Source organism: Eleutherodactylus coqui, chromosome 3 (assembly GCF_035609145.1).
Source record: "Eleutherodactylus coqui strain aEleCoq1 chromosome 3, aEleCoq1.hap1, whole genome shotgun sequence".
Classification (NCBI taxonomy): Eukaryota; Metazoa; Chordata; class Amphibia; order Anura; family Eleutherodactylidae; genus Eleutherodactylus; species Eleutherodactylus coqui.
Genome location: NC_089839.1, coordinates 83,559,733 through 83,584,516, shown reverse-complemented (window position 1 = coordinate 83,584,516; position 24,784 = coordinate 83,559,733). Strand labels below are relative to the sequence as shown.

The following is a 24,784-nucleotide window of genomic DNA, read 5'->3' as shown; positions in this document are numbered from 1 at the left end:
TTTTAAATGTGGTCACTTGTGGGGGGGTATCTATCATTCTGACACCTATGAGCCTTTGCAATCTTGGCTTGGTGCAGGAAAACAAAGTGTTCCTCAAAATGTTAATAATTAATGTTAAATTTGTACATCTCCTAAATGGTTAAAAAAAACTATTTTTTTTTCAAATGTGCGTCCAAAATAAAGTTAATAGATGGAAATATATATCTTATCAAAAAATTGTACAGTATGTTTACACACATTTGACATATTGCAGTTGAAAACGCACGCTATCATGAGCAGTTTATACTTCCTGCGCCATCACGTATCGGCATGTATATATATGCATCCCCGAAAATAAGACACTGTGGTAATCATACGTCCATGTGAGCTCGGCCCTACAGCAAATGTGTACAAAGTTTATAATTGTCTTCATTTCTAAGGTCCGTTTCGCATCTGTGATGGAGGCTCCATTCATAACCTCCAGTGTAGATCCGCAGCCAAATCCCGCAGCATGTTGCAGTATTCCGTCCGGGAATATTTCGGCCAGCATTTCCAAAGCCAGATGGATCCTATAATAGTTGATAGGATCTGACTGATGCCGTTTCCATTCGGCATACAAAGGACTCGGCGGTTCTGATATTTTCTCTGCATGGCTCCAAGAACAGACCTGAACAGTGGAAATAAACGTGCGAGTGTGAAATGGGCCTAAGATGCTCATACAAAAGTCCAATAACCAAGTTAAATGCAGTTACTGATCTCTTATTAATCATTCTTTCACTTTCAGCTGAGCGTGGAGTTAAGAAAGTTCAAAGTTTTACTTTGAAAAAGTATATTTAAAAAAATAACCTACCACTGTCCTTCATTATGTTAGGGCTGTAAGCAGTTTTTTTCAGTCTATAAGAATACATTTTGTTGCAAGTGCACATCACTGTCACGAAACCTTTAGATAGATAGGACTTGCCTAAGTAAGGGGGGGTGTCTCTCACAAGCGGATTTGAATTGCAGATTCCGCGATCGCCGCCCGCAGTATGATGCGTGGGCTTTGAAATGCACTGACTTTTGCCAGTTTGCTCACATAGAATCCTAGAATGGTAGAGTTGGAAGGGACCACCAGGGTCATTGGGTCCAACCCCCTGCTCAGTGCAGGATTCACTAAATCATCCCAGACAGATGTCTGTCCAGCCTTTGTTTGAAGACTTCCATTGAAGGAGAACTCACCTCCTTCCGTGGTAACCTGTTCCACTCATTGATCACCCTCACTGTCAGAAAAATTTTTCTAATATCTAATTTGTGTCTCCTCCCTTTCAGTTTCATCCCATTGATTCTAGTCTTTCCTTGTACAAAATGAGAATAGGGCTGATCCCTCTGCACTGTGACAGCCCTTCAGATATTTGTAGATGGCTATTAAATCTCTTTTTTGCAAGCTAAACATTCCCAGATCCTTTAACCATTCCTCATAGGACATGATTTCCTGACCACTTACTATCTTGGTAGATCTTTTCTGAACGTGCTCCAATTTGTTGATGTCTATTTTAAATTGGGGTGCCCAGAAATATAAGCGCTAGCCTGACAATAAGCCCTAGCAACACTACATGGAGAAAACAAAAAGTGGCTCAGCCAATCAGAGCAAGCACTCGATGCACCAATCACAGCCATTCATTGCTGTGACTGGTTCATCGAGCGCTGACTCTGATTGGCTGAGCCGTGACGCTCTAGAACTAATCAGAGTCAGCGCTCGATGAACCAGTCACAGACTTTCATTGAATGGCTGTGACTGGTTTTTGAGCGCCGCGGCTGAGCCAACCAGAGCCAGCGCTCAATGAACCATGAATTTCTGTGACTGGTTCATCAAGCGCCGACTTTGATTGGCTGAGCCGCGGCGCTCTAGAACTAATCGGAGTCAGCGCTCGATGAATCAGAGCAATTGCCTCCTGTAGGTGGGGTTTGCAAACCCTGTTACCAGCAAGCACTGTTCTGTTGGCGCTAAGGACTGCAAGCAAGCCTGCCCGGATCTGCGGAGACCAGCGGCAGGGACCTGGACTGCGCCTGCTAGGTAAGTATAAGACATCCCCTGAAAATAAGACCCTGTGCCTCTTTTGGGGCAAAAGTTAATACAAGACAGGGCCTTATTTTTTAAAACATACGGTAGTATGTTGATATTTTTAGTTTACTCTGCTATGCTCTGAATTAGATATTTTCTTTCTGCAGTGTTCAGACTGGCTTATATTATGTAATTTTCCTGTTCTCAGAACCTACTTCTGGCTGCTGCGTATGTTTACGACGCTCAGTACAACAGAAATATTCCTTTTGAAACATCACCCAAAGCAGTCAGGTGAGTCGAATTTATGAGATTCAACCGTTGGAAAGGTAAACCTCACATACATTGATATTAAGGTTATAGCAGATGAAGAAATAGAAAAAAGAGAGAGAGGTGGAGCAAAATCTGTACAGTTGTGTTGGTGCAAAAAATGAATATATATGTATAATATAGAGAATAGGATGAAGGTAGCTGTAGTAGAGGTGCCGCCTAACCAGATGATGCACCGCCTAGGTGAGCAAGAGAATAGGACTGAAAGACTGGTGGTGGTGGCAGCGCAATGCTATGAGCTAGAGAATATTGATAGTAACAGTGTGGTGCAGAAACATCTTTTAGTGAATAAGGTACATGGCCACCATAGAAAAACACATTTCGGGGATATCCCCTATGTCAGATCAGCTGGTAGGAGTATACAAACTAAGTAATACATATTAGAAAGTAGGATTGAAGGTAGGAGGCAAAAAGTGGAGAATAAAAAATTGGCAAAGAAAAAATATATCTAAATTTATGCAAGTTGAGATGTAATCATAATACAACACAATACATATAAAATATAGGTTAAAAAATGTATATACAGTAACAATAAAGACAATATAAAATAGATGACCATGAATATTTTATAGACTCTGTACAACAGAAGATGTCGAAGGCATGTGTCTAAATGAGTGTAAAAATGCAATATAACACTATGAGGAATTGGCGTTTAGCATAAAAAACAACTTAAAATAGTAATTCGTACTGTCAGAGATGCCATTAAAAAAAAAAATATATATATATATATATATATATATATATATATATATGACGAAAACCCTGACTGACTGACTCGCCACTAATTCTCCAACTTCCAGATGTCGCAGAAACTTGAAATTTGGCACAAGCATAGATTATCTCCAAAATAGGAAAAGTAATTGGGTCCCAACTGGATTATTCAATTCTAGCGCAAAAGAATTAGCGTCCAGATTTTACATACAGAATCTAATTCTCTCACTTCCCAATGTCATAGACACTTGAAATTTGGCACGAGCATTGACTATGTCATAAATAGGAAAAGTTAATGGGTCCCAACTCAATTATTCAATTCTAAGCGCAAAAGAATTAGCGTCCAAATTTTATGTACGTAATCTAAATCTCTCACTTCCCGATGTCATAGTCCATGCTCGTGCCAAATTTCAAGTGTCTATGACATCGGAAAGTGAGAGATATAGATTCCGTACGTAAAATTTGGACGCTAATTCTTTTGCGCTTAGAATTGAATAATCGAGTTGGGACCCATTAACTCTTCCTATTTATGACATAGTCAATGCTCGTGCCAAATTTCAAGTGTCTATGACATTGGGAAATCTCTCACTTCCCGATGTCATAGAAATTTGAAATTGGAGTGCGCACAATAGGAAGGGTCAGAAGGAGGGAATAGTGTTTAATGAATAGCTGAACTGACAAAGTGGTTATCTGTGTTTTTTTTATACTGGCCACGTGCCTTATTCGATATTTTCTTGCTTAGAGTGCGGGCATCACACAGTATATCATCTTTCACCTCACCTTTTTTTTAACTTTGCAGTGTTAACCCTAAAGCCTAATGCCCACGGCAGTGACGGGCTCCGCAAGCGGAATACCACAGCGGAGCCCGTCACGACGCCCCCCCCCCCCCCCTACCCCCCCAGAGACCCCATACTTGCCTCCAGATCCGCCGCCCGACGTCCCACATGACACTCTGGCGCGCATGCGCAGTAGAGCACATGACGCACTGGCAGTGTCATGTGACGCGCCAGCCGCGTCACATGACACGCCCACCGCGTCATATGACGTAGGCGGGGGAAGTGTTTTCACGCTATCTTTCGCTGTGCTACACAGCGGAAGATAGCGTGACGGACGGCTTACATTGAGTGCAATTGAAGCCGTCCGAGCGTACGCCCGCGGCAAATAGAACATGCCGCGGGTGAGTACGGAAGTATGGAATTCTGCACCATGAGCATTGCGCTATTAGCTTCAATAGAACCTAATAGCTGCAGGGCAACGCTGTGGATTTCCGCCCGTGGGAATTAGGCCTAAAAGTAGTTAGAACAGGCAATTGCAACCAATTAATAGAAATGAACCGCTGTTAAAGTGCATGCGTTTACAGCAAAAAAACATTAAATGTGTGGCCGAACCCTAAAAGTTATCCGGAAAGACTTCAAGAACTTAGTCTATACTGGATAGCCTGAACGAAAGAAGGGAGAGGGGGAACATGATTATGGAAATATATTATATTGGAGAGGCGGGCATGGTGGAAACTTTCTAAATATGTTAAAGGTATAAATAAGGTTCAGGAGGGTAGTGTTTGCGTTAGGAAGCTATGAACCGTAAAACAATTGGTCACAATTTGAGATTACTAGGTGTGGGGGGGGGTCAGAGGCAATGTCGGAAAATAGTACTTTACTGAAAGAGTAGTAGATGCTTGGAACAAACTTCCAGCAGATGTGGTTGGAAAATCAACCATAAATGAATCCAAGCAACCCAGTGATCTGCATAGATCTATCCTAAGAGGGGTATAAAAAGGAAATAATATAAGGACAGACTAGAGGGACCATGTGGTCGTTTTCTGCCAGCATTTATATTATGGTTGGACGAGGGGAGAATAACTCCCATTTTTTAAAGCCTCAGATAAATATATAATATTGGAGAGCACAGCAGGTATAAGCACATGCTTGTGGTGTAGTAATGGAGGTTTGTGCTGTAGCACTACTGCTTTCTTCCTCCCACTACCCACTCAACCAGGTTCTACATGACATCTGTATCCACAAAGCCCTGATGGACAAACGTTGGCTTTATATTAAGACCTCTCAAAGAACAGACAGGTTTTTTTCTATTCAGCATAGTATTTTAACATTTGATATATTTTGGCATACCAATTGTTATTCTGAAGCGGAGCCTGAATTTCTAATGCATTTTTGATTCCACAACCATTTCTGAGTCCTAATAAGGGAAGAAGCAAACTGCACTTCCCAATGGACACAAATCCATTCCGACCGCAGCTTGATTCTGCAGCCGGGGGTGCCCAGCCCAACCACCAATTTCTTTATGTCACGTAGAAGCAGAAACACATGAAAGGACATGATGCAACAGACGATGACTATTTTGCGACCGTTGACGCCTTTTCTAGCCTTTCCGAGTGGGAAAGCTAGAGAAAGCGTCAACCAATGTGAAACAGCCATCGTCTGTTGCACCGTGTCCTTCCGTGTGCTTCTGCTTCTATGTGACATAAAGAAATTGGTGCTTTTTAAAGGAATTCGGTGAGTGCCGCCTCTACATTTTACATGAACTACAGTCAAATGACCTTCGTTTTTCTTACATTTACAGTTTATCAGTGAACTAGCAGGAAAGTGCATAATGTTCACAAAATAAATGTATCCATTTTATCAGCTCAACCATCAGAGTCTCTGAGTACATTGTTTCACTATTGGAAACTCATGAACGTCCTGTTTTTCAGCTTTCAGTAAGTGCTGGAGATGTTCTCCAGACTGATGAGAGAAGCTTTGTTCCCTGCCAGGAAATAAACATTGCAAAATTGAATGGGGGGGAACCAAAATGTATTCTATTTTCTTGAATATCCATAACTGTGACTTACTGTAAATGATACATGGAGTGAAACCTTGTTATATCAAATGCTGGACTGCTTGGGCATACCTCATAGCCAGTCAGGCTGCCATCATTGGTGTAATCGGAGGAGGTTCTAGGCTTCGTGCTTTCTGAAGTGAATAATATGCAGGGGCACACATCATCCCATCACACGTGTTTTCAAGCATTGGCCACACAGTTTTAAAGAATAACTGTAATTTCAAAAAATTCTATACAAAAATGCCAGGAAAGACTTTACACTTTCTTAGAGCAATATTACAATGAAAATGAGGGCTGCTTATCCGTTCATATTATTTCGTTAGTGGTTCTCAGGAGTTTAAATTCTTTTATTTGTATTTTTTTTTAGACTTTACTATATTTACAACCACTGGGCTATGCAAGTAGCCACCTATATCTGTATCACGGTTGACTTGGCACTGGCCATTTTTGAAGAACCTGCAGTTTACCAGCTCCCTTTTTTGGTAAGGATCAGATTGTTAGTTCATGAAATCTTTTAAGCTTTTTTTTATATTTTGTATTGTTTTAGAATTAGCATTTACCGCTGTTAAGGCCTCCCTCACACAGACAATTTTTTTGCAGCATTTAGTGCTGCGCTTTCAGAGGTTGCCATTGTTTTCAATGGAGCCTCTTAGGCAGCTGCTACGACTTTTCAATAGTCTATTCTATTTTGGGGCGTTTAGCGCTCCTCATCAATGATGAGGAGTGCTAAAACTGGTTGTCAGCACTTTGCCGCGTTCATGTGTGAGAGGGACCTAAGTCATGAAGAGAATGCTCGGGTCCGCGTTATTCGAGTCAAGCTTTTCGTAAAATTCAAGAGCTCTACTCGAGTAACGAACCCCTTTGACTACAATGGGAGACTCGAGCATTTTTGTATGTTGGACGCCGGGTCCCAAGCTTTTTTTTTTTCTTGGTTCGTGTGTTCTCCCTCTCCCTGCCTGCCAGCCCAAAAATTTGCCATTGACGCGCGGCGGGGAGGGGCCAAAACGGGCATGTCACAGCGTGGAGGAGCCAAAAACTGGGGAAGGGTCGAACACGGCGTGATGCTCGTTCGAGTAACAAGCACCATCGAGTACGCTAATACTCGAACGAGCATTAAGCTCGGCAGAGTATGTTCACTCAACTCTAGTTCCTATCATAGCTCTTCATATGACTTTTCAGAATGAGCTGCTATCTGAGTATATATCAGGAATAACACTATTTCTGGCCACTATATAACTCATATTATGCAATTATTACCATTTTCTCCACTGCAGGATGTATTTGTAATTCTCGGTTGTCGATTAGTTAGTGTCTAGCTGTTATGCTGTCTTCTATACACTGTATACGGAGAAAACTGCAGATTTTGCTTTCTAACTCATTGCAGCACACACAGATATAGCATTATCATGTAGGACACTAGAGAAGTATTGAGCACTTTAGATGTGAATCCAGTAGCTAGAACACTGCAGTCTCCTAATAGCTGCAGAATCTTTATCAGTCTTGTTCCCTCCAGCAGCTCAGTCCTCCCTCACCTGTCCATAGACTTCTATAGAGTCATCACCCTCCTTCACTTCCTGTTCTTTGTCTTGTTATCTCTATTGCTAGAGACAGACATCACATGATAACAGGCAGTGGACAAAAAATTTTGAAGACTCCTTGTGGTCACTACTTTTTTGAGTGATTTTTCAATACAGAAACATCATTTTAGGTAAAGTGAATTATACTTTTGCTGATTAATAGCTATCATATTGGCACAACTTGTTTGAAAAGTTAGTGATCATTTAAAAAGGGCCCAACTCTATGAGTCAAAACTGAGAACCACTCTGATGGACTTTCTTCGGGTGGTCTCACACCTGTGTCAGAGGGTCTGCTTTCCTGCTCCTTTCAGTGAGCGGGAAAGGAGGATCTCCGCGGCAGAACGGCTCCGTCTTACGACGGAACTGAAAAGAGCCAAACAGCCCACATTGACTATAATGGGATCCTTTTGCTTTCCGCTCAGCTGCCCGGCTTTTGGCCAGAAGAAAAAGTGCTGCATGGAGAGCTTTTTCTAATGGCATATTGTGCCAGATCTGCTGCGGAACCTCCGACCGGAGCTTCCGATGCAGATGTGAAAACATCCTTCCTATCCAGTTTCTCTCTGCTATCATATTTTCGGGTACAATCTCATCACTAGGAGAAACTGGAACAATGACCTTTTTCACAGAAATAGCACTGGATCTAGTAAGGCCTCAGGTCCACGGGCACACACAGTTTCCAAGTGTGGAGTCCCGCAGCAGTTTCCACCCGTGCCCGCAGCCATAAGGCCTGAAAAACATTTTCTTACCTGTCCGCAGCCTGTGCGGGTCTTTTTTGGCCACGGCTGGATGTTCATTCTTCTGCACTATGGATGCGTTCGGCTCTCCGGCCGGGCCACCACTAGTTGACCGAGTCAAAGCTCCAGGAGCTGAATCTGATAGAACTTGGTACAAGGGAATGGGGTTTAGTAGAACAAAAAGAAACATGGTGATTTTCAGCAGGGCAGGAGCCATAGCTGCAAAGCTATGCAGCCAGAAAACTGAGGACATGACATGTCCTCTATAACAATCATGAAGGTGGAAGTGGGGCAAGAAATGTTTCTCCCATATCTCAAATGTAATGCATAAGTTACTGCACTTTGTAGAGTTAAAAAAAAATTGTATTGAATCTACAGCATTGATATTTTTGCACTTATGTATATATATTTTTTTAATTCCAGGCTACCTCCATTGTGGAGGTCTTTTGCTTACTAGCTTTCTTTGTTCGACTTGTACATTTTAGTAAAGTCACTCCTCGTAGTATTTTCTGGAAGGACACAAAGAACATCTGTGTAATGGTCACAATAGGTGTAAGTATCACAGTAATTCTATCTTGGTGGCACTAATGTATCTGATGTATGTGTTTATGAACTGGACAGTCGTTTATTGGGGACTTGCCTTTTTTTTGTTATTCTACATTCCCCTTTAACTTGTATAGAAATAAGATGATTACATATTTAAATCGAGTATTTTCAATTCTGACAGCTGCATTTAAATTTCCCGATCAATTGGGATATAACTAGCGTGATCGATCAGGATATAAATGTCCTGAATGGCCTCATTGCGATAAGATTACGGTGTTATGGCAGCCTGAGACCTTCTGAAGGCCCCGGGGCGGCCATGATTGTTTGCCAATTAAAACATGCTTGTGGCGTGTCGTTAATTGGCAGCCTGTTAAATTACTGTATAATTTAATACCATAATATTGCATTACACTGTATAAGCAATCAAACAATCAAATGGTCAAGTCTGGGGACTTAAAAAAAAAAAAAAAAAAAAAAAAAAGAAAGATAGCAAATAAAGAGGTTTTAATTTATTGCAAAAATTATTAAAAGTTTTAAAAACACCCCTTTTTAGATGTTTCATATGAAAAATGTTTAAAAAAAAGTGAGATTGGTATTGCTGCATCCGTAAAGATCCAGTGTCTTAAAATGCAAAAAAAAATATGCAATGCCAGAATTGCGCTTTCTTGGTCACCCCGTTTCAAAGAAGAAAACTGAATAAAAAGCGATGACCTATGAACCCAAAATGGTACCAGTAAAAACTACAGGTTGCCATGCAAAAAAACAAGCCATCCTCTGTCAGTGGAAAAATGAAAATGATATGGGGGTCAAAAGGTATTTCATATTTTTTTGAATAGTGCTGCATAAAAAAACTATAGAAATTTGGGGTCTTTGTAATTGTACTGACCCTCAACATAAAAATAACATGTCAATTTAATTCCACTGTGAGCATCATAATAATAATAATAATCTTTATTTGTATAGCGCCAACATATTCCGCAGCGCTTACATAGACAGGGGGAATACAGAAAGACAAAATACAAACATTACAGAACCACGGTTACATAGTAATCAGTTGATGGAAACAATAGGGGTGAGGGTCCTACTCCAACAAGCTTACATACTACAACAAGCCTACATACTACAAATAATGGGGTGATACAGTAAAGGATCATAAGAACATCCCCAAAAATGGTGTGATTGCATGTTTTTCCCATTTCGCCCCACTTAAAATTTTTTTAATGTTTTCCAATACATTGTATAGTATGTTAAATGATACGATTGTCCCACATAAAACATGGCCGCATGTAGATATGTCACTGGAAAAATAAAGGTATGATGTTATTGAACATGGGAATGCCAGAACTGCAGAATGTGACCTGGACACAGGAGCATCAGTGACCCTTTGGCTGCCTGCAGATGGCCGGGCCGGATCCGTCAGCGAGAATTCTCGCCGCGGGACCCGACCCGAGCGCCTGCAGAGAGGAGCGCGTACTCACCCGCGCCCCACAGCTCCGGATCTTTCATGTGCCGGCTGCGGGGCAGCCGGCGCGTGCGCAGACCAGAGCCGGCAGCTGGTGAGTGACATTTCTGTGCGGGGCTCTGCTAGTCCCGCACAGAAATAGAACATGCTGCGGTTTGTTTGCCATGTGAGATTTCGCGCGGCCAAACCGCAGCCGTCTGCCTAGGATTGCGTTTGCTAACGCAATCCTATGGCAGTTTCCAAGGGCGGAAAATCCGCCCGTCTGCAGGCGGCCTTAGTCATTAAAGGGTTAAGTTGTTTGTTTTTTTTGTTTTTTTTGAACCTATTGCAGTTTTCACTCACCACTTTAGCAGATATATTAGGCTTTCACTTGCTATTTTCTGCAACTCATTTGTCTGCTTTGTTGTATAGACTGGGACAAAATGAGCAGAGTCATTATAAGGTGGGGGATGTAATGCCAGTTGGCAGCTCTATAGTACTGCTGGAGGTCTGGGTAAGAAAGATGTTCTAGTACAGTATGCTTACAGACAAAGCTCCGTATGCTCTCATTTCTTGGACTCAAAGGATTTACAGTACTCAATGGTTACCTAGAAACTTTTTAAATTTTTCCATCAACCTACCTGCATGAGAGCTTGTGTTTTGCGGGACGAGTTCTATTTTTTAATGAAACCATTTAATGTACTGAAAAACGTAAATGAAAATGTAAGAAATTTGAATGGGGTGAAATGAAAACAATAAATGCAATCGCACAATTTTGGGGGTTTTAGTTTTTACAGCGTTCATGATGCAGTAAAAATTACGGTTGAACTTGATTCTTTGGATCACTACAATTATGGTGATACCGGATTTGTATACTGTGTGTTTTACTGCTTTTTAAAAATGTAAAGAAACTTTTTTTTTTGTCAAACATTGCTTTTCGTTGCCATATTTTGCAAGCCATAGCTTTTTAAACAGCATTTTTTATTGATTGGGCTATATGAGGGCTTGTTTTTTGCGAGGCATGCTGTAGCTTTTAGTACCATTTTAGAGTACTTGCATCTTTTTGATCACTTTATATTTTTGGGGAGAGGCAGCATTCTGCTTTTTGTTTTTTTTTTCTTTAACAATGCAGCATGAAAAGTGCAATATTTAAATATAACAACACTATGATACTAAATAATAGTTTTTTTCGTTTTTCATTGCTTTATAAAAATCCTGCAGACATCCAACATATGAATTTTTTTATTTAGAAAAATTTTATTTGACTTAGGCCGGCTGCACATTAACGGATTTGCATTGCGGAATCCCCAGTTGGCATCCACACGGCGGATCTGCAGAAAATACCGTTCGTTACATTCTTTGGAAAACTGATGCTTCCTGCACATTATCTGCAATTGGTTTCCGCACGCGGAGCAAAAATCGCAGCATATTCTATCTTTGTGCGGGTTCTGCACGGACAGCTTCCATTGAACTTAATGGAAGCCGTCCAAACCGCGGCCCTTCTACTATGATATTGTGGAAAGGTTGCAGGTACCAGGGAGTTAAAAAGCCGTGCGGACCATCTGCAGTACAGGGAAAAAAAACAGGTGGGTACTAGAGATGAGCGAGCATACTCGCTAAGGGCAATTACTCGATCGAGCATTGCCCTTAGCGAGTACCTGCCCGCTCAGAAGAAAAGATTTTGCTGCCGGCGGTGGGCAGGGAGCAGCGGGGAAGAGCGGGGAGGAACGGAGGGGAGATCTCTCTCTCCCCTCCGTTCCCGCTGCTCATGGCCGCAACTCACCTGTCACCTGCGCCGGCAGCCGAACCTTTTCTTCCGAGCGGGGAGATACTCGCTAAGGGCAATGCTCAATCGAGCAATTGTCCTTAGCGAGTATGCTCGCTCATCTCTAGTTGGTATGTATGATTCCAACCTGTTCATGTGCAGGCAGCCTTAATTTCACATTTTCTTGTTCCCTTGCGGAATTTGACCATATAAATATTTGATCACTTCTGCAATCCTTCAGTAATGCAGTATATCATATTTTTGAAGTTCATATATTAAGCCCTGCCACAAGAAGGTCTTAATATTTTTATTAATTTATATCAGCACTGGGAGCCTTCACTAGTCCAGGACTACTATGGCATCCATTGGCACCCTGTGATTGCATCATAGGGAGGTGATGGTGAGTCAGAGGGGGTACATATTCTCTCCGGTGAAAGGCTTACATGCTGCGGTGTGGTCATAACTGATCATGCATGTTAGCTGTCAAACAGCTGCAGTCAGAGCTGTTGTATTTGGACCGTACCCTCTTTCTTGTAAAGCCATACCCCCTTTTACGGATGTGTTCAATAAAGGTGCCTAAAACACATCATAAATGTAATTAATTCAAAGCATGTAAGAAACTGGAAAGTTTCAATAGTAAATCTGTCTCAATGTTTAACACTTAAAAATGGAAATATTTGTTTCAAGTGTCGCAAAATGTCTAAAATTTGCATAAAATATGGAAAAGTAACTAATTTGATTGATTGTTTTTTATTTTGATCAGCTCAACTTAATAGACTTGATTATCTATGGATCTTTGCTCATTGCTCACATACCTAGTGTTCGGTGGTCTCGAGTACTACGTCCAATTTACCTGGTTAATTTTGCTGAAAGTCGACAGGTAAGATCTTGTATTGGGATCATTATATACTGTATACGGGGCATTTAATCCTTCCCCTTTCTCTGTGGGAAGAGACAGAACAAACCATCCAATACAGATTTTCTGACGCGGGATTTATTCAGTATGTTCCATAATCTTGTTTTCTTAATGTAGATAATCCCAAAGTTCTCCACTGATTCATTCTGTGATATGGCTTTTCTAGAGAGCTGGAACCTTTTTTTTTTTTTTTTGTAAGCCTCCATTTACATCAGTTTACAGTTTGATTAGTAGCCTACAAAGCTGTAGTCCGTTCGTATGCATCAAGAATGATTTGGATTTTCTTTATAATGTTTTTTGCTGTGTCATCTGCAGATCCGCCGAGCATTCCGTAGCATCAGGAACACATTACCCGAGATCCTTTATGTCTTCCTTCTTTTCATGTTCAGTGTTCTCATTTTTTCACTCATGGCTCAGAAACTTTTTGAAAGCAGGTGAAGTTGAATTTTATATTTTATACCTTGGTTACATGTGATTACACACAAAGCTGCATGCATTCTGATAGTGTGGTAAAGATGTAGAATCTACTTATTGTAGATTGTTCCATAACCTAACAGAACGTTATGAAACCTTGAGTTATGGCTCAATTTCTACCTTCCTCTTCTCACACTTGAATTGGCTTACCCACAGCACACTTTCTGTATCAATTGGACAGTCAAACCATAATGAAAGGCTGTCAGCATAGGTGTTGCAAAAAAGTCTTTCATTATTGTTTGGACTGATTTGGGCTCCTTTCGGGCTGTGCATTGAAAAAAAACACCTTGCTGGGTATAGCTATCAGGTTTGTGCTGTTGAAAAAAAGACTGTGTATTGGGACAGTCAAACCATCAACTTTTAGTACACTGCCTGGTCAATATTGCAATTAATGACCCATGACCTTGCTACAAATTAAACCACAATGGACAACTCAGGTCGACCTATACTCACGATTCTTCGCTCTTTGTTTTCTATATTTTTTCATATTTTACATCATTTGCTTTCCTCGTTTTCCTTATATTTTAATGATGTAATAAAATGACATAAGCTTAAAGGGGTGTTCAAGGGAAAACACTATTGATGTATCCTCAGGATAGGTCCTCAATAGTTGACCCCGACGGATCAGCTGATTGTGTGCCCACTGACAGTGCTGCAATTACACAGGGGTCGTAGCGGATGTCTTTGCTTTGACCTCTGTGTGGTGGCCGGCACTTGTGCAAGCGGTGTGCTAATTGAAATCAACGCGAGCTGCGCCTGCAGTTACAAGCATCAGTGACTACACAGAGGTCGGAGCAAAAACTTATGCCCCAACCGGTGTGTAAGTGCTGCGCTGCCAGTGGGAGCGCCATGAGCTGATCGGTCAGTGTCCGGAGCGACAGACCCCAGCCGATCAATAGTGTTCTTCTTTGGAAACCCCTTTAAAAATTAGCACCTAGTTGAACTGTACTTTTCTTTGTTTTGTTTTTTTATTCTGATTTTATGTAAATAAATGTTAAACACGTTGTACCAGAATCACAAGTTATCCCTTTTCTTGTTGATAGGGGATATCTTGCTGATCGGAGGGGTCTCAGCACTGACACCTCCACCAATCCCAAGAATGGGTGTTGTGTCTCCAGTTTTCACTGCGGGCTTACTGCACCCCCACACTGCGGAGGAGACTGAACGGAGCACTGGTTGTGCTGGTGCACTTGGGCTCTATTAATTTTCAATGTGGCTTCCAAAGATAGACAGGCAGCAAGTTGTCAGGTATTTTCATCAGCCCCATTGAAATGAATGGAGCACCGACATGTTTTGCCAGCTCTCCATTTGTTCTGATGTCATTTTGGGGGGAAAGAATAGCAACCCTGCAGTGACGAGCAGAGGGCATATAGGACTTCCGTTCTCGCCCCCCCCCCCCCCCTATCAACTGAATTGGGGACAACTTGCAATTTTGGTACAACCCTTTTAATCTTTGCTGGAGACTCCAATGAGAATCTCCAGTGCAGATCTGGCATAAATTCCCAGGCTGCATTTTGGTCTCGTCTGTTTTACCTACACTGATAAATTGTAGCAAACTATGAGAAAATACAGTCGTGAGATGTGTTGTTAATGTATTTAGCTCATGGAGGTCTGTATAGACTGGATAGTAGCTTAATTCTAAGTGAGCAGCATACAGTCAGTAACCGCTTCCCTTTAAAAGGTTTGTCCAGAATAAGAAAAATATGGCTGCTTTCTTCAAAATACAGCACCACCCCTGTCCACAGGTTGTGCATGGTATTACACTTTAGCCACATTTATTTCAATGGAGCTCAGGTCTATACCGTACTCAACCCAAGGACAGTTGTGGTGCTGTGTTTGGCCATGTTTTTCAAGTCCTAGACATTTACTTTAAGAAACGTCTACCCCTGCTATGACAGCGCGTTCTTTTGGTCTGGCTGTGAGGTTTTGAACTGGTTCATGGTATAACATCATTGTCTTATTTGTAGAAAACTTAAAACATCTGAAGGAGAGCCTTATTTTGAAAACTACCTTGACGGCGTATTTAATCTTTACGTGTTGGTAACTACTGCTAACAGCCCTGATGTCATGTAAGTACTGTATTAGACGTTTAAAAACTCCTTGCAATACTACCGAAAGTGAAGGAAAACTTGACTGTAGTTAAGTATACCTAATGCTGTACTGCATACTGTATTAATCTCTAACAGCTGCGAAAACCACACGTCTAGAAATAAAGTACAAAACTATTCACCCTAACCTCCAGCTGATTCCGCAGTGATCTTTTAACAGTCTTTACTCCACGTTGCTGGCCTATTTAAGTTGTATTTCCATTTGTTATAAACGTTATGTTTTGTGTATATCTTCCTACTAGGATGCCAGCTTATGACTACAACGGGTGGTTTTCCATCTTCTTCATAGCCTACATTATTCTGAACACTTATATTTTCATGTCCGTCTTCTTAGCGGTTGTTTACAATAACTACAGAAAACATTTAAAGGTTAGTTAATAAATGGTTTTTTTTCTTCTTGTTTTATTGGGTATTATTAGGTTGGTTTTACTTTTGTGCTGGGGATTCCACTATCCTGCTCCATTCAGAGAGCAGGAAAGGGGAATCCCCACAGCCAAAAGTCTCCATCTCTAGAAGGACTCCATTGACTATAATTGGGTCTGCCCGCTTTCTGCCCAGTTGGCTTTTGGATGGAAGAAAAAGTACTGCATGCAGCGCTTTTTCTTCTAGCATTTTGAGTCGCAGAGGTGAAACCACCCTTAAAGGCTTATTCCAATGAAAAGAAGTTATGCCCTACCTACAGGATAGGTTATAACTATCTGATTGGTGAAGAGTCTGTTGGGACCGCCACCAATTCCCATGTACCCCCAAATGAATGGAGGGGTCTTTACTGCTCCATTTGTTTCAGTGGGAGTGCCATGGATAGCAAGTGCTTGAACTTTGCTAAATCTGGCAGTCCCCTTGAAATGAATAGGCGGTAGCAAGCATGCATGGCTATTGCTCTGTTAATTTGAGGGTACATGGGACCCCTATTCTCAGGATTGGTGGGAATCCCAGCAGTCAGATCCCCACCAATCAAATAATAATTCCTTATTTTGAAGGTAGAGAATAATTTCATTTTACCAGAACACCCCTTTTAATGATATTGTAAAGTTGTTGGTTTTATAGATTGTGAGTCTAAAGGCTGTATCCAAATATCTGTTGACTGTACTTTTTGACTCATCCAGTATATTAAAGGGCAGGCATGTGAAGGAATGTTGTTGGGTTTTACGTGTCTTAGAACAGTATCTCTCAATGTTTCTCAGCCAAGCTTTACCTACTGAAAACATTACATAAAAGTACCTTCAAGTGTATAATCACAAATGGTGCTGCTCCTACTAAAAGCACTGCATGAGGACCGTGCAAGCACCACCTAGAGACATAGCGTGTACCCCATGGGCTACATATATTGTAGGTTGAGAGCCTAGGTCATAAACTAACCATTATAGTTCTATTGGAACATGCAACAGGCTGGATTCACCACTGTAAAAGTTTGATAAGGGCAATTAGTAGATGGCTAGATAGGGAGAATATAAGGTGCATAGAAAGAAGGAATGCGGAGGGTTACAGCTCCATTTATTGCTAGGATTGGTGATGGAATATTGGATATTGATACATTTATTTAGCTTTAGAGAACTGCATTGAAAAACAGAATGGATCATCATTAACTAAAAAGTAAATTGATCTGAACTTATTAGCAAATGATATTTAATTGATTTAATTAAATACTAACTCTTATGTGTTCTCCAGAATGAGATCCGTAAATTGGCTTACATGAAGCGACGCAAGATGGTAGATGCCTTTAATGCCCTGAAGGTACAGGAAGGATCAGATTTTGTCATTTCCGAAACTACATGGCTAAAATTAGTAAAGTTGGTGGCTCCAGATATCAGTAACTCCCACAGACAACTTCTCCTAAGAGTGTCTAAAGAAGATTATCAAAGACATGTAGGTAAGGAAGATTGTTACAAAAAGCTGCGACCCTGCAGATCTGTATTTTCAAAACTAGTGTCTTCACAGTCACTGCTGCTACTTTCTTTTCCTAAGGCCTCAGGCAGACTGTAGAGCCATGTGCTCTGTAGCTATGTGGTTCCTTAAGGAGACTCTGTAAAGCTACCATGAGGTGCTGCATGTGCAGAGTTATAGGGAGCATGTCCGCAACTATAAGCACCATAAACCAAGTTTAGATGATGTGGAGTATGGGGAGCTGTATCATTATCACCTGGTTACCCGTACCTGCAGTGTCCCTCTGCAGTCTTTCTCACCCCAGCAGCTTGACTCTTTCTGCACAAACATCCCTCATAGAGATTTACTAGTACATATTAGGAAATTATAGTACCAGTGTTTCTGGTGGCGCAACACAGCTCTACTACATGCACGGCACACACAGCTCTACTACATGTACATCACCTACACCTCTGCTCCATACATTCTTCATCCCATATAACAGGGATCATAAGCAGCACAGCTCTCAGGATGAAGGACCTGTGATGACGTCACTGTCATTCTCCACCCCTGATCACATGACGGTGACATTATCACGGGTCCTTCATCCCAAGTGAGTGAGTTAAATGCTCCGCCCCTGATCACGACATTGATGGCATCGTAGGTCCTTCGTCCAGAGTGAGTTACTTGCTCTGCCCCTGATCATATGACTGTGACGTCACCACAGGTCCTTCATCCCTGTGCAGATTACGGGCGAACTTCATCCCCTATAAACCCCCTGCCGCCTCAGTTGCTATGGAATACTAACAAACACCTAGACAGCAGCCGTGTGCTTACAGCACCTGTGATGACGTCACAGTCATGTGATCAGGAGCAGAGCATGTAACTCACTCACGGATGGACAGGTGGGCATTAGTATTTTGATTGGAGATGTGCACACTGACTTTGCTAGGGAATACTGCAGGAACAGGGGACCGGGTGAGTATGACACAGCTCACCGGACTTCCTGTCACCTAATTTATAAGCACCATAACTTAATTTATAGTGCTTTATAGTTACTGCAGGTTTCCTTTAACCCCTTAACAACTGCCCATACATCTTTTGACAGTGACCGTTAAAGGGCTTTATTCTGCAGCGCCGTCTTTTGATGGCAGCTGCTTCAGAAATGTGGCGAGGGTCTCTTATGCCAGGGAGAGTGGGTGCTTGGCTGCTGGATAATAGCTTGCTCTAACAGCAGGGATGCAACAAGCCATGGGTCCTCACTGTTTAACCCTTTTCCATGCTGCAGTTAGTGCGACCGTGGCATATAAAAGGCTGACAGAGGGAGGGAGCTCCCCCTATCATCTATCAGACCCTGTGATATGTCCCGAAGGGTTGCTATGGCACTCAAGAAGCTGGAATATAGCCTCCGGGTCTGCCAACTACAGTGGCCTATGAGGCTCAGTATGAGGTTGAGCTTCATAGGCTTTGTAATGCACTGCTATACTAAAGTATAGTAATGTATTAGAAGAATGATAACGTATGGTGATAATCAAGTCCCCTAGTGGGACTAAAGTTAAAGTATTAATAAAAAAACAATAAAAAAAAAAAGAAAAATTATAAAAATGTTAAAACCCCACCATTCCCTCTTTTAAAAAAAAGTGGTTTCTGCACTGCGTTCGTAATTACCTATCTTGCCTTACAAAAAATGGAATAGAAATTGATCAAACCATTGCATGGATGAACAAATGGTGCTATTAAAAAGTACAACTCATCCTGCAAAAAAAACCAAAACCCCTTTCACAGCACAGTTGACCAAAAAAAAATGTTAGGCGTCTTTTGAATGCAGCGATAAACAAAAAATACATATCATTTTTTTTTAAGTTTAAAAAAGTTGCAAAGAAGCTGAAAAAGAATCATACGAGCCTGCAGAATTCATTGAACATATTATTTATACTCCACAGTGAACGCCATTAGAAATATTAAAAATAAATTAATTAAAAAATGCCAGAATTGCACATTTTGTTAATCTTTCTTCAAGAAAAAAATAGAATAAAAAGCAATTAAAATGTAATACGTTCCCAAGAAATTCAATGAAGACTAGAGTTCATCCAGCAAACAACAAGCCTCTCTAGAGCTGGAAAAATAATAATACAATGGTTCTTGGAATGTGGCAACACAAAAGCAGACCTTTAAAAAAAATAAATAAATAAAAATAAAAAAAATAAAAATAGGGTTTGTGTACAAAAATCCCAAAACATACAAAAAACTGTATAAACTCGGCATCGCAGGAATCGTGGTGACCCAGAGAATAATATCTTGTTTATTTTGCACATTTAATGCCATAAAAATGGAATCCAAAAAACAAATGGCAAAATTTCCTTTTTTTTTTTTTCCCCTCCATCCCTCAAAAAATTTTTTTTTTATAAAAGTTATACAGTACATTATATCTACTCAAGAATGTTGCCATTAAAAAAAAGCAACTTGTCCTGCAAAAAACCAAGCCCTCATTGGCTATGTCGACGGAAAAATTAAAGTTATGGCTCTAGGAATGCAACGATGAAAAACACTAAAAAAAAAATGAGTTGGTTGTTAAGGTGCAAACGGGCTTCGGCACTATTTGTAGAAGATACCACTTGTGTTTTTGGTTCTGGCTTTATAGAAATACCATTCAGTAAACAGTCTTTTTTTGCTTATGACAAGATAATCTAAAATTACCTGAATATTTCTATCTGCCGTTTGTGATACAATGCATTGTGGAGTTAGAGACTAATATCCCATTTAGACAGGCCAAGAGTCGTCTAAACGACTGCATGAGTCCTGACATCACCGCTGGATCGCAGAATTCCCGCTGGCTTCTCACTTAGCGCTTCACCTTCTATATGAAGTGCTGAGTGGGGAGCTTGTATACAGAATGAGAAGCCAGCGATTTGATTTGTTTTTTTTTGTTGTTGTTGTTTTTGTTTTTTTTATGCTAACCAGAAGTCAAGGTTAACAAATAGTGAGCAAATACTAAATAATGTTTTTGCATTTACACTAGATGATTATCACTCAATTTTGTTCATTTGAACGAATTTTGAGATAATCGTCCCGTGCAAATGGCCCTTAAAGCTGCTTATACTTATTATATAAACATTGGCTCAACCTACCAGTTTTGTCTTCTGATAAGCTCTGAACCTGTATGTCCAGAACATAGTTGTCAAAGTATACAGTAACTTTTCATTAGACGAAGAATAACAATTTCTGAAATCATAGTAGCTAAATTCACACAAAAGGGGAAAAAATGTGTAGCCCTAGCCTAAGAGACAGACATTCGGAGTCCTTTTAGATATTTTTGTTCTAATCAGTTGAAATAAAGTTACAAATGGCTTAAGTTTTAATTATTTGGCTATGATAATTATCTATCTATCTATCTAATATCATGTTTCAAGCACATGAAAGGATCGCAAGTGTTTTCCCGTTGACTTCAATGGGAAACATTGTATCACACTCGCATGCCCATTTGTGCAAGTTTTGTGCACATCGCATAAAACTCGTGCGAGAATATCGCTCATGTGAAAAAGGGGTTCACAAAAATCCAACTTCCAAATATCTTTTTAGTAGGGAATTCTGAATCAATAGAGAATTGGGTGCATCAATTAGTGAAAGTGATGAGAAGCTACAAATACTTTCTCATTCTGGAGGACCCACCATTGCCATGCTGCTTACGAACAGCTCTTTGGCTTGATTGTAGACTTTATTATGCTTCATTTTCCCTGTGGTGACACTATTGGGGAATTGAACATATTACCACTGATTAAAGGGATCCCAACAGCAGGACCCCTTGTAATCACCTCATTATTGTGGGACTTTGTAGCAAACAAGGGCTATCAAATGCTGGGGGCCCTTTACTCCATCGTATGATACAGCAATACCAAAATGATGGTCAACTGAAAAAGAAGCTGGAAAAGAAAAATCTATTCAAATTCGTCTTTAATTTGAATGAAATCTCATAACCCGTAATGACTTGATAATGTTTCATGTCAATATCTTTCAGGAAAGGAAGCTTTTATACGCTTGGCTGACTTGCTGAACATTCAAGTGATCACTATGAAGGCTCGTATGCATCCATTTGAATGCTGGATGCCTCACCTGTACAGATGTGCAGCAAGTCGCTTTATCCGCAAGGTTGTCCTTCATAAGTAAGTAGAATTAATAGCTTTCACAATTTCTGCACTCCGACTTGTTTTGCAGACTTGATAAGCTGATTTCTCTCTTTCAGAGGCTTTGTATATGCTTTTGATGTCGTCATTGTAGTAAATGCCATTTTCATTGCCCTGGATGACAAAAATCCATTAATATCCAATGCAGAGTGGGTGTTCCTCTCCCTCTATGTCATAGAGATACTTCTCAAACTTTACACGTACGATCCCAGATCATTCTTCGCAAAGAGCCAGTTTTGGAATTGGTAAGTTTGCTTTGCTATAAATTTCTAGACTTTGATCCTGTTAAATTTAGTAATAAACATTATAAAATCTTGAAGTTTTTGTGGACGTGTGCTGCATCATCACAATACATCCATTGTAGTATAGGATAGTAATAGTGAAAAAGTAACGTGATGTCATGCAGCTATTACGCTAATCTTACCAAATAAAGCACAGAAATAAAAATGTAATACATTTTGCTATTCCAGGAGCTTACTTTAGACTGGGTTACAAATGCCTCCCAAGATTTGAATCCCAAATCACTGACCTATGTAACGCCACCTCCTTCTGCTTGAGACTGGCTCCAAACCAGTTTGGAAATTTACTGTTTTGTGCAAATCCATATCTGTATTTTGTAATGTGTTAATATACTGTACATTGCGGACTACAATAATTAAACATGTTGTGAGATTAGAAAAAAATATATATATACTTGCCTATTTCCCCCTAGACAGCCTCCTTACCACATATTCTCACCGATCTTCTCCTGGCTCCTCCAGTCTGAGTCACCTCCAGCTGGCCGGATCCTCTTCTCCCTGTTATGTAGCATCCATTCGCTACAGTCTACTACCTACAGGGCAGTGAACACTATGTCACTAGTGACATAGTGTTCACTGCGTAGAAGAGAAGGCTGAATCCTTGGCAGCCTGCAGATCATTGCCGCGTCTACGCACGCGCAGTGTCTCACAGCGAGTGTCCTTATACTATATGAACACTCGCTGCGAGACACTGTGCATGCTCAGTCGTGGCAATAGTTCGTGCTGTTGTGCTAAAGCAGGCTGCACATGATTCAGCATTCCCTGCTAGGCAGTGAATGCAATATCACCAGTGATGTAGTGTTCAGCATTCCCTGCTAGGCAGTGAATGCAATATCACCGGTGATGTAGTGTTCAGTGCCTTGCAGGAAGTGAACTGTAGTGAATGGACGCTACATAGCAGGAAGAAGAGGATCCAGCTGGCTGGAGGAGCCAGGAGAAGATCGGTAAGAAGATTGCCTGGGAAGAAATGGGTAAGTATAATGTTTTTTTTCTAATAACAGAACCCTTTTAAAGTACTCCTAAACCTCATCAGGCTTGTTAAAGAGGATATTTTGTGTACAAATGTACATTTGGAACTCTCTATTTAAATCTTGTTAAAGTTACAGGAAGTGGAAATTGGTATTGGCAGTGATTTTTCATATTTCAAAAAATGTTTTGGTGGAGAAAAAAATTATACGTTAGTGGTTCATTCTGTGTTCATCCCCATGTTTAATTCCCAATGTTATTATAGACTGTCAAACCGAACTTCTCAGACTAGGGCGTCGTGCAAACTGTCTCATTTACAACTCTATGGGGTCATTCTGTACTTCTGTATCCCTTCCAATTTCATATAGAGGCAAAAATTGTGCAATATTTTACTGAATCCCGTATTACAGATCTATTCTTCCCCTGTAGCATTAATAATAACAGTATAGCACCATCATATTCTGCAGCTCTTTGTATGTGTACATGTATTGTCGGAATTGCAATTTGCCATTACAGAGTAACAAAGTAATTAACAAATAAAACTAAAGGGTCCTGCTTACAAGAACTTACAATCTGTAAGGAAATAAGGGTGTTCTGTACAATGGTCCAGCCATGTTTAATAAAAATGCCTTTTAGGCTAGAATACCTCGACACTACAGTTCCAAAGAGTATCACCAAATTGTGCCACGCATCGTGCTCGAGTCTGCGCTGCCACTGTTTTAATGGGTAACTGTTTGCTGTCACCCAGTCCTTACGGTGTATCTTTTATTTAAGGTTTGACACCTTCATCATCATTGCTGCTCTTATTGCTACATCCGTGAACACTGCGCTGAAATCAGGTCCGTGTACAGTTCTGTTTTACATCATCTATATGTAATATACCAACTTTTTAATTAATGGACATTAGCTTATCTTGTGTTTGTTATATTTTCTATGATACTTGAGATAATTAATTGATTAAATAACACTATTTTGTTTGAATAGTTGAACTGTATTCATGGTATGCGGTAAGAGGGAACCACATATAGAGCAACAGCATACCATGGCAAATTCTTCAGTCTTACCTGTAGCATTTCCTTTGTGGTTGGCTGTATTGGTTGGGATACTGTCACATAGTTGACCTGAAAGCTAATTGATTAATATTGTTCCTTCGCAGCAAGTCTGTACAAAAGCCAAGAAATTCTAGACATTGTCTTCATCCTTCGTGTTCTCCGGCTCATAAGAATCATTGACAGCATTCAGAGGTATTACTAATTCTTAACTATGTGTCATCACATACCATTAGACCAATTCAGACCAAACGTACGTTGGTTGATGACATGACAAACTTTTTAACAGAAGATTCCCCTTTTAAAGGGGTTTTGTCATAAAAAAAAAAAATTCTATACTCCCCTATTTCTTCCCTGTCAAAATCCTTACCACATCTTCTTCTCGCTAAGCTTCTCCAGTGTCCTGGGTCACACCGCACATGCTGGCTGTCTTGTTATGAAGCTGGCATTCCTTACATTCCTTCCGGCCAGGTCAGTGAAGGTCACATCCCTGTGCTGTAGTGTTCACTGGCTAGGAAGGAATTGCAATCTATTTCAGAGACCGCTTACATGAGCAGTCTCTGTAGATCGGCTTTCCCCCTGCTGGCCTGTGAACTGTGATGTAACGTACATTAGCTGACAGGCAGAAGACTGCCGGCAATGTACATAACGTCACAGGAAGGAGAAGAATCGGGCAGATCAAGGTGAGGTGACCCTTCCCCCCGGACTGCAGGAGACAGGAGAAAATAGGTGAGCTGAAGATCAGGTAAGTAGACTGACAGGGGAGGAATAGGTAAGTATAGAATTATTTCTTTATAATGCCAGAACCCCTTTAAGGATCTTCTCAAATGCTGCAGAGTTATTCAAAAGATGTTGCTGGTGAGAATCTGTGCCCTGTGACCTCCACCAGTCAGTAAAACTAAGGGGCTATTGCATTTGGGGGAGCAATGTGCCTTTCATCTCACTTAGAGGTATAAAATATGTCTGTAGTCA

At 40.7% G+C, this 24,784-nt stretch overlaps 1 protein-coding gene across 2 annotated transcripts in view; it reads left to right on the top strand.

Annotated features, from left to right (window-relative positions):
- Positions 1-24,784, top strand: part of LOC136620814 (two pore calcium channel protein 1-like) — a 46,608-nt gene that overhangs the window by 4,889 nt on the left and 16,935 nt on the right. For both annotated transcript variants that reach the window (XR_010791177.1, XM_066595812.1), the window contains exons 2-13: positions 2,229-2,311; positions 6,261-6,375; positions 8,628-8,756; positions 12,720-12,836; positions 13,188-13,306; positions 15,314-15,415; positions 15,697-15,823; positions 17,123-17,324; positions 21,333-21,477; positions 21,558-21,743; positions 23,538-23,602; positions 23,920-24,007. Coding sequence is in view for 1 of the 2 variants with exons in the window: in XM_066595812.1 (XP_066451909.1) it covers positions 2,229-2,311; positions 6,261-6,375; positions 8,628-8,756; positions 12,720-12,836; positions 13,188-13,306; positions 15,314-15,415; positions 15,697-15,823; positions 17,123-17,324; positions 21,333-21,477; positions 21,558-21,743; positions 23,538-23,602; positions 23,920-24,007 (1,478 nt within the window). In the remaining variant the exon portion in view is untranslated. The remainder of the gene's footprint in view (positions 1-2,228; positions 2,312-6,260; positions 6,376-8,627; positions 8,757-12,719; positions 12,837-13,187; positions 13,307-15,313; positions 15,416-15,696; positions 15,824-17,122; positions 17,325-21,332; positions 21,478-21,557; positions 21,744-23,537; positions 23,603-23,919; positions 24,008-24,784) is intronic.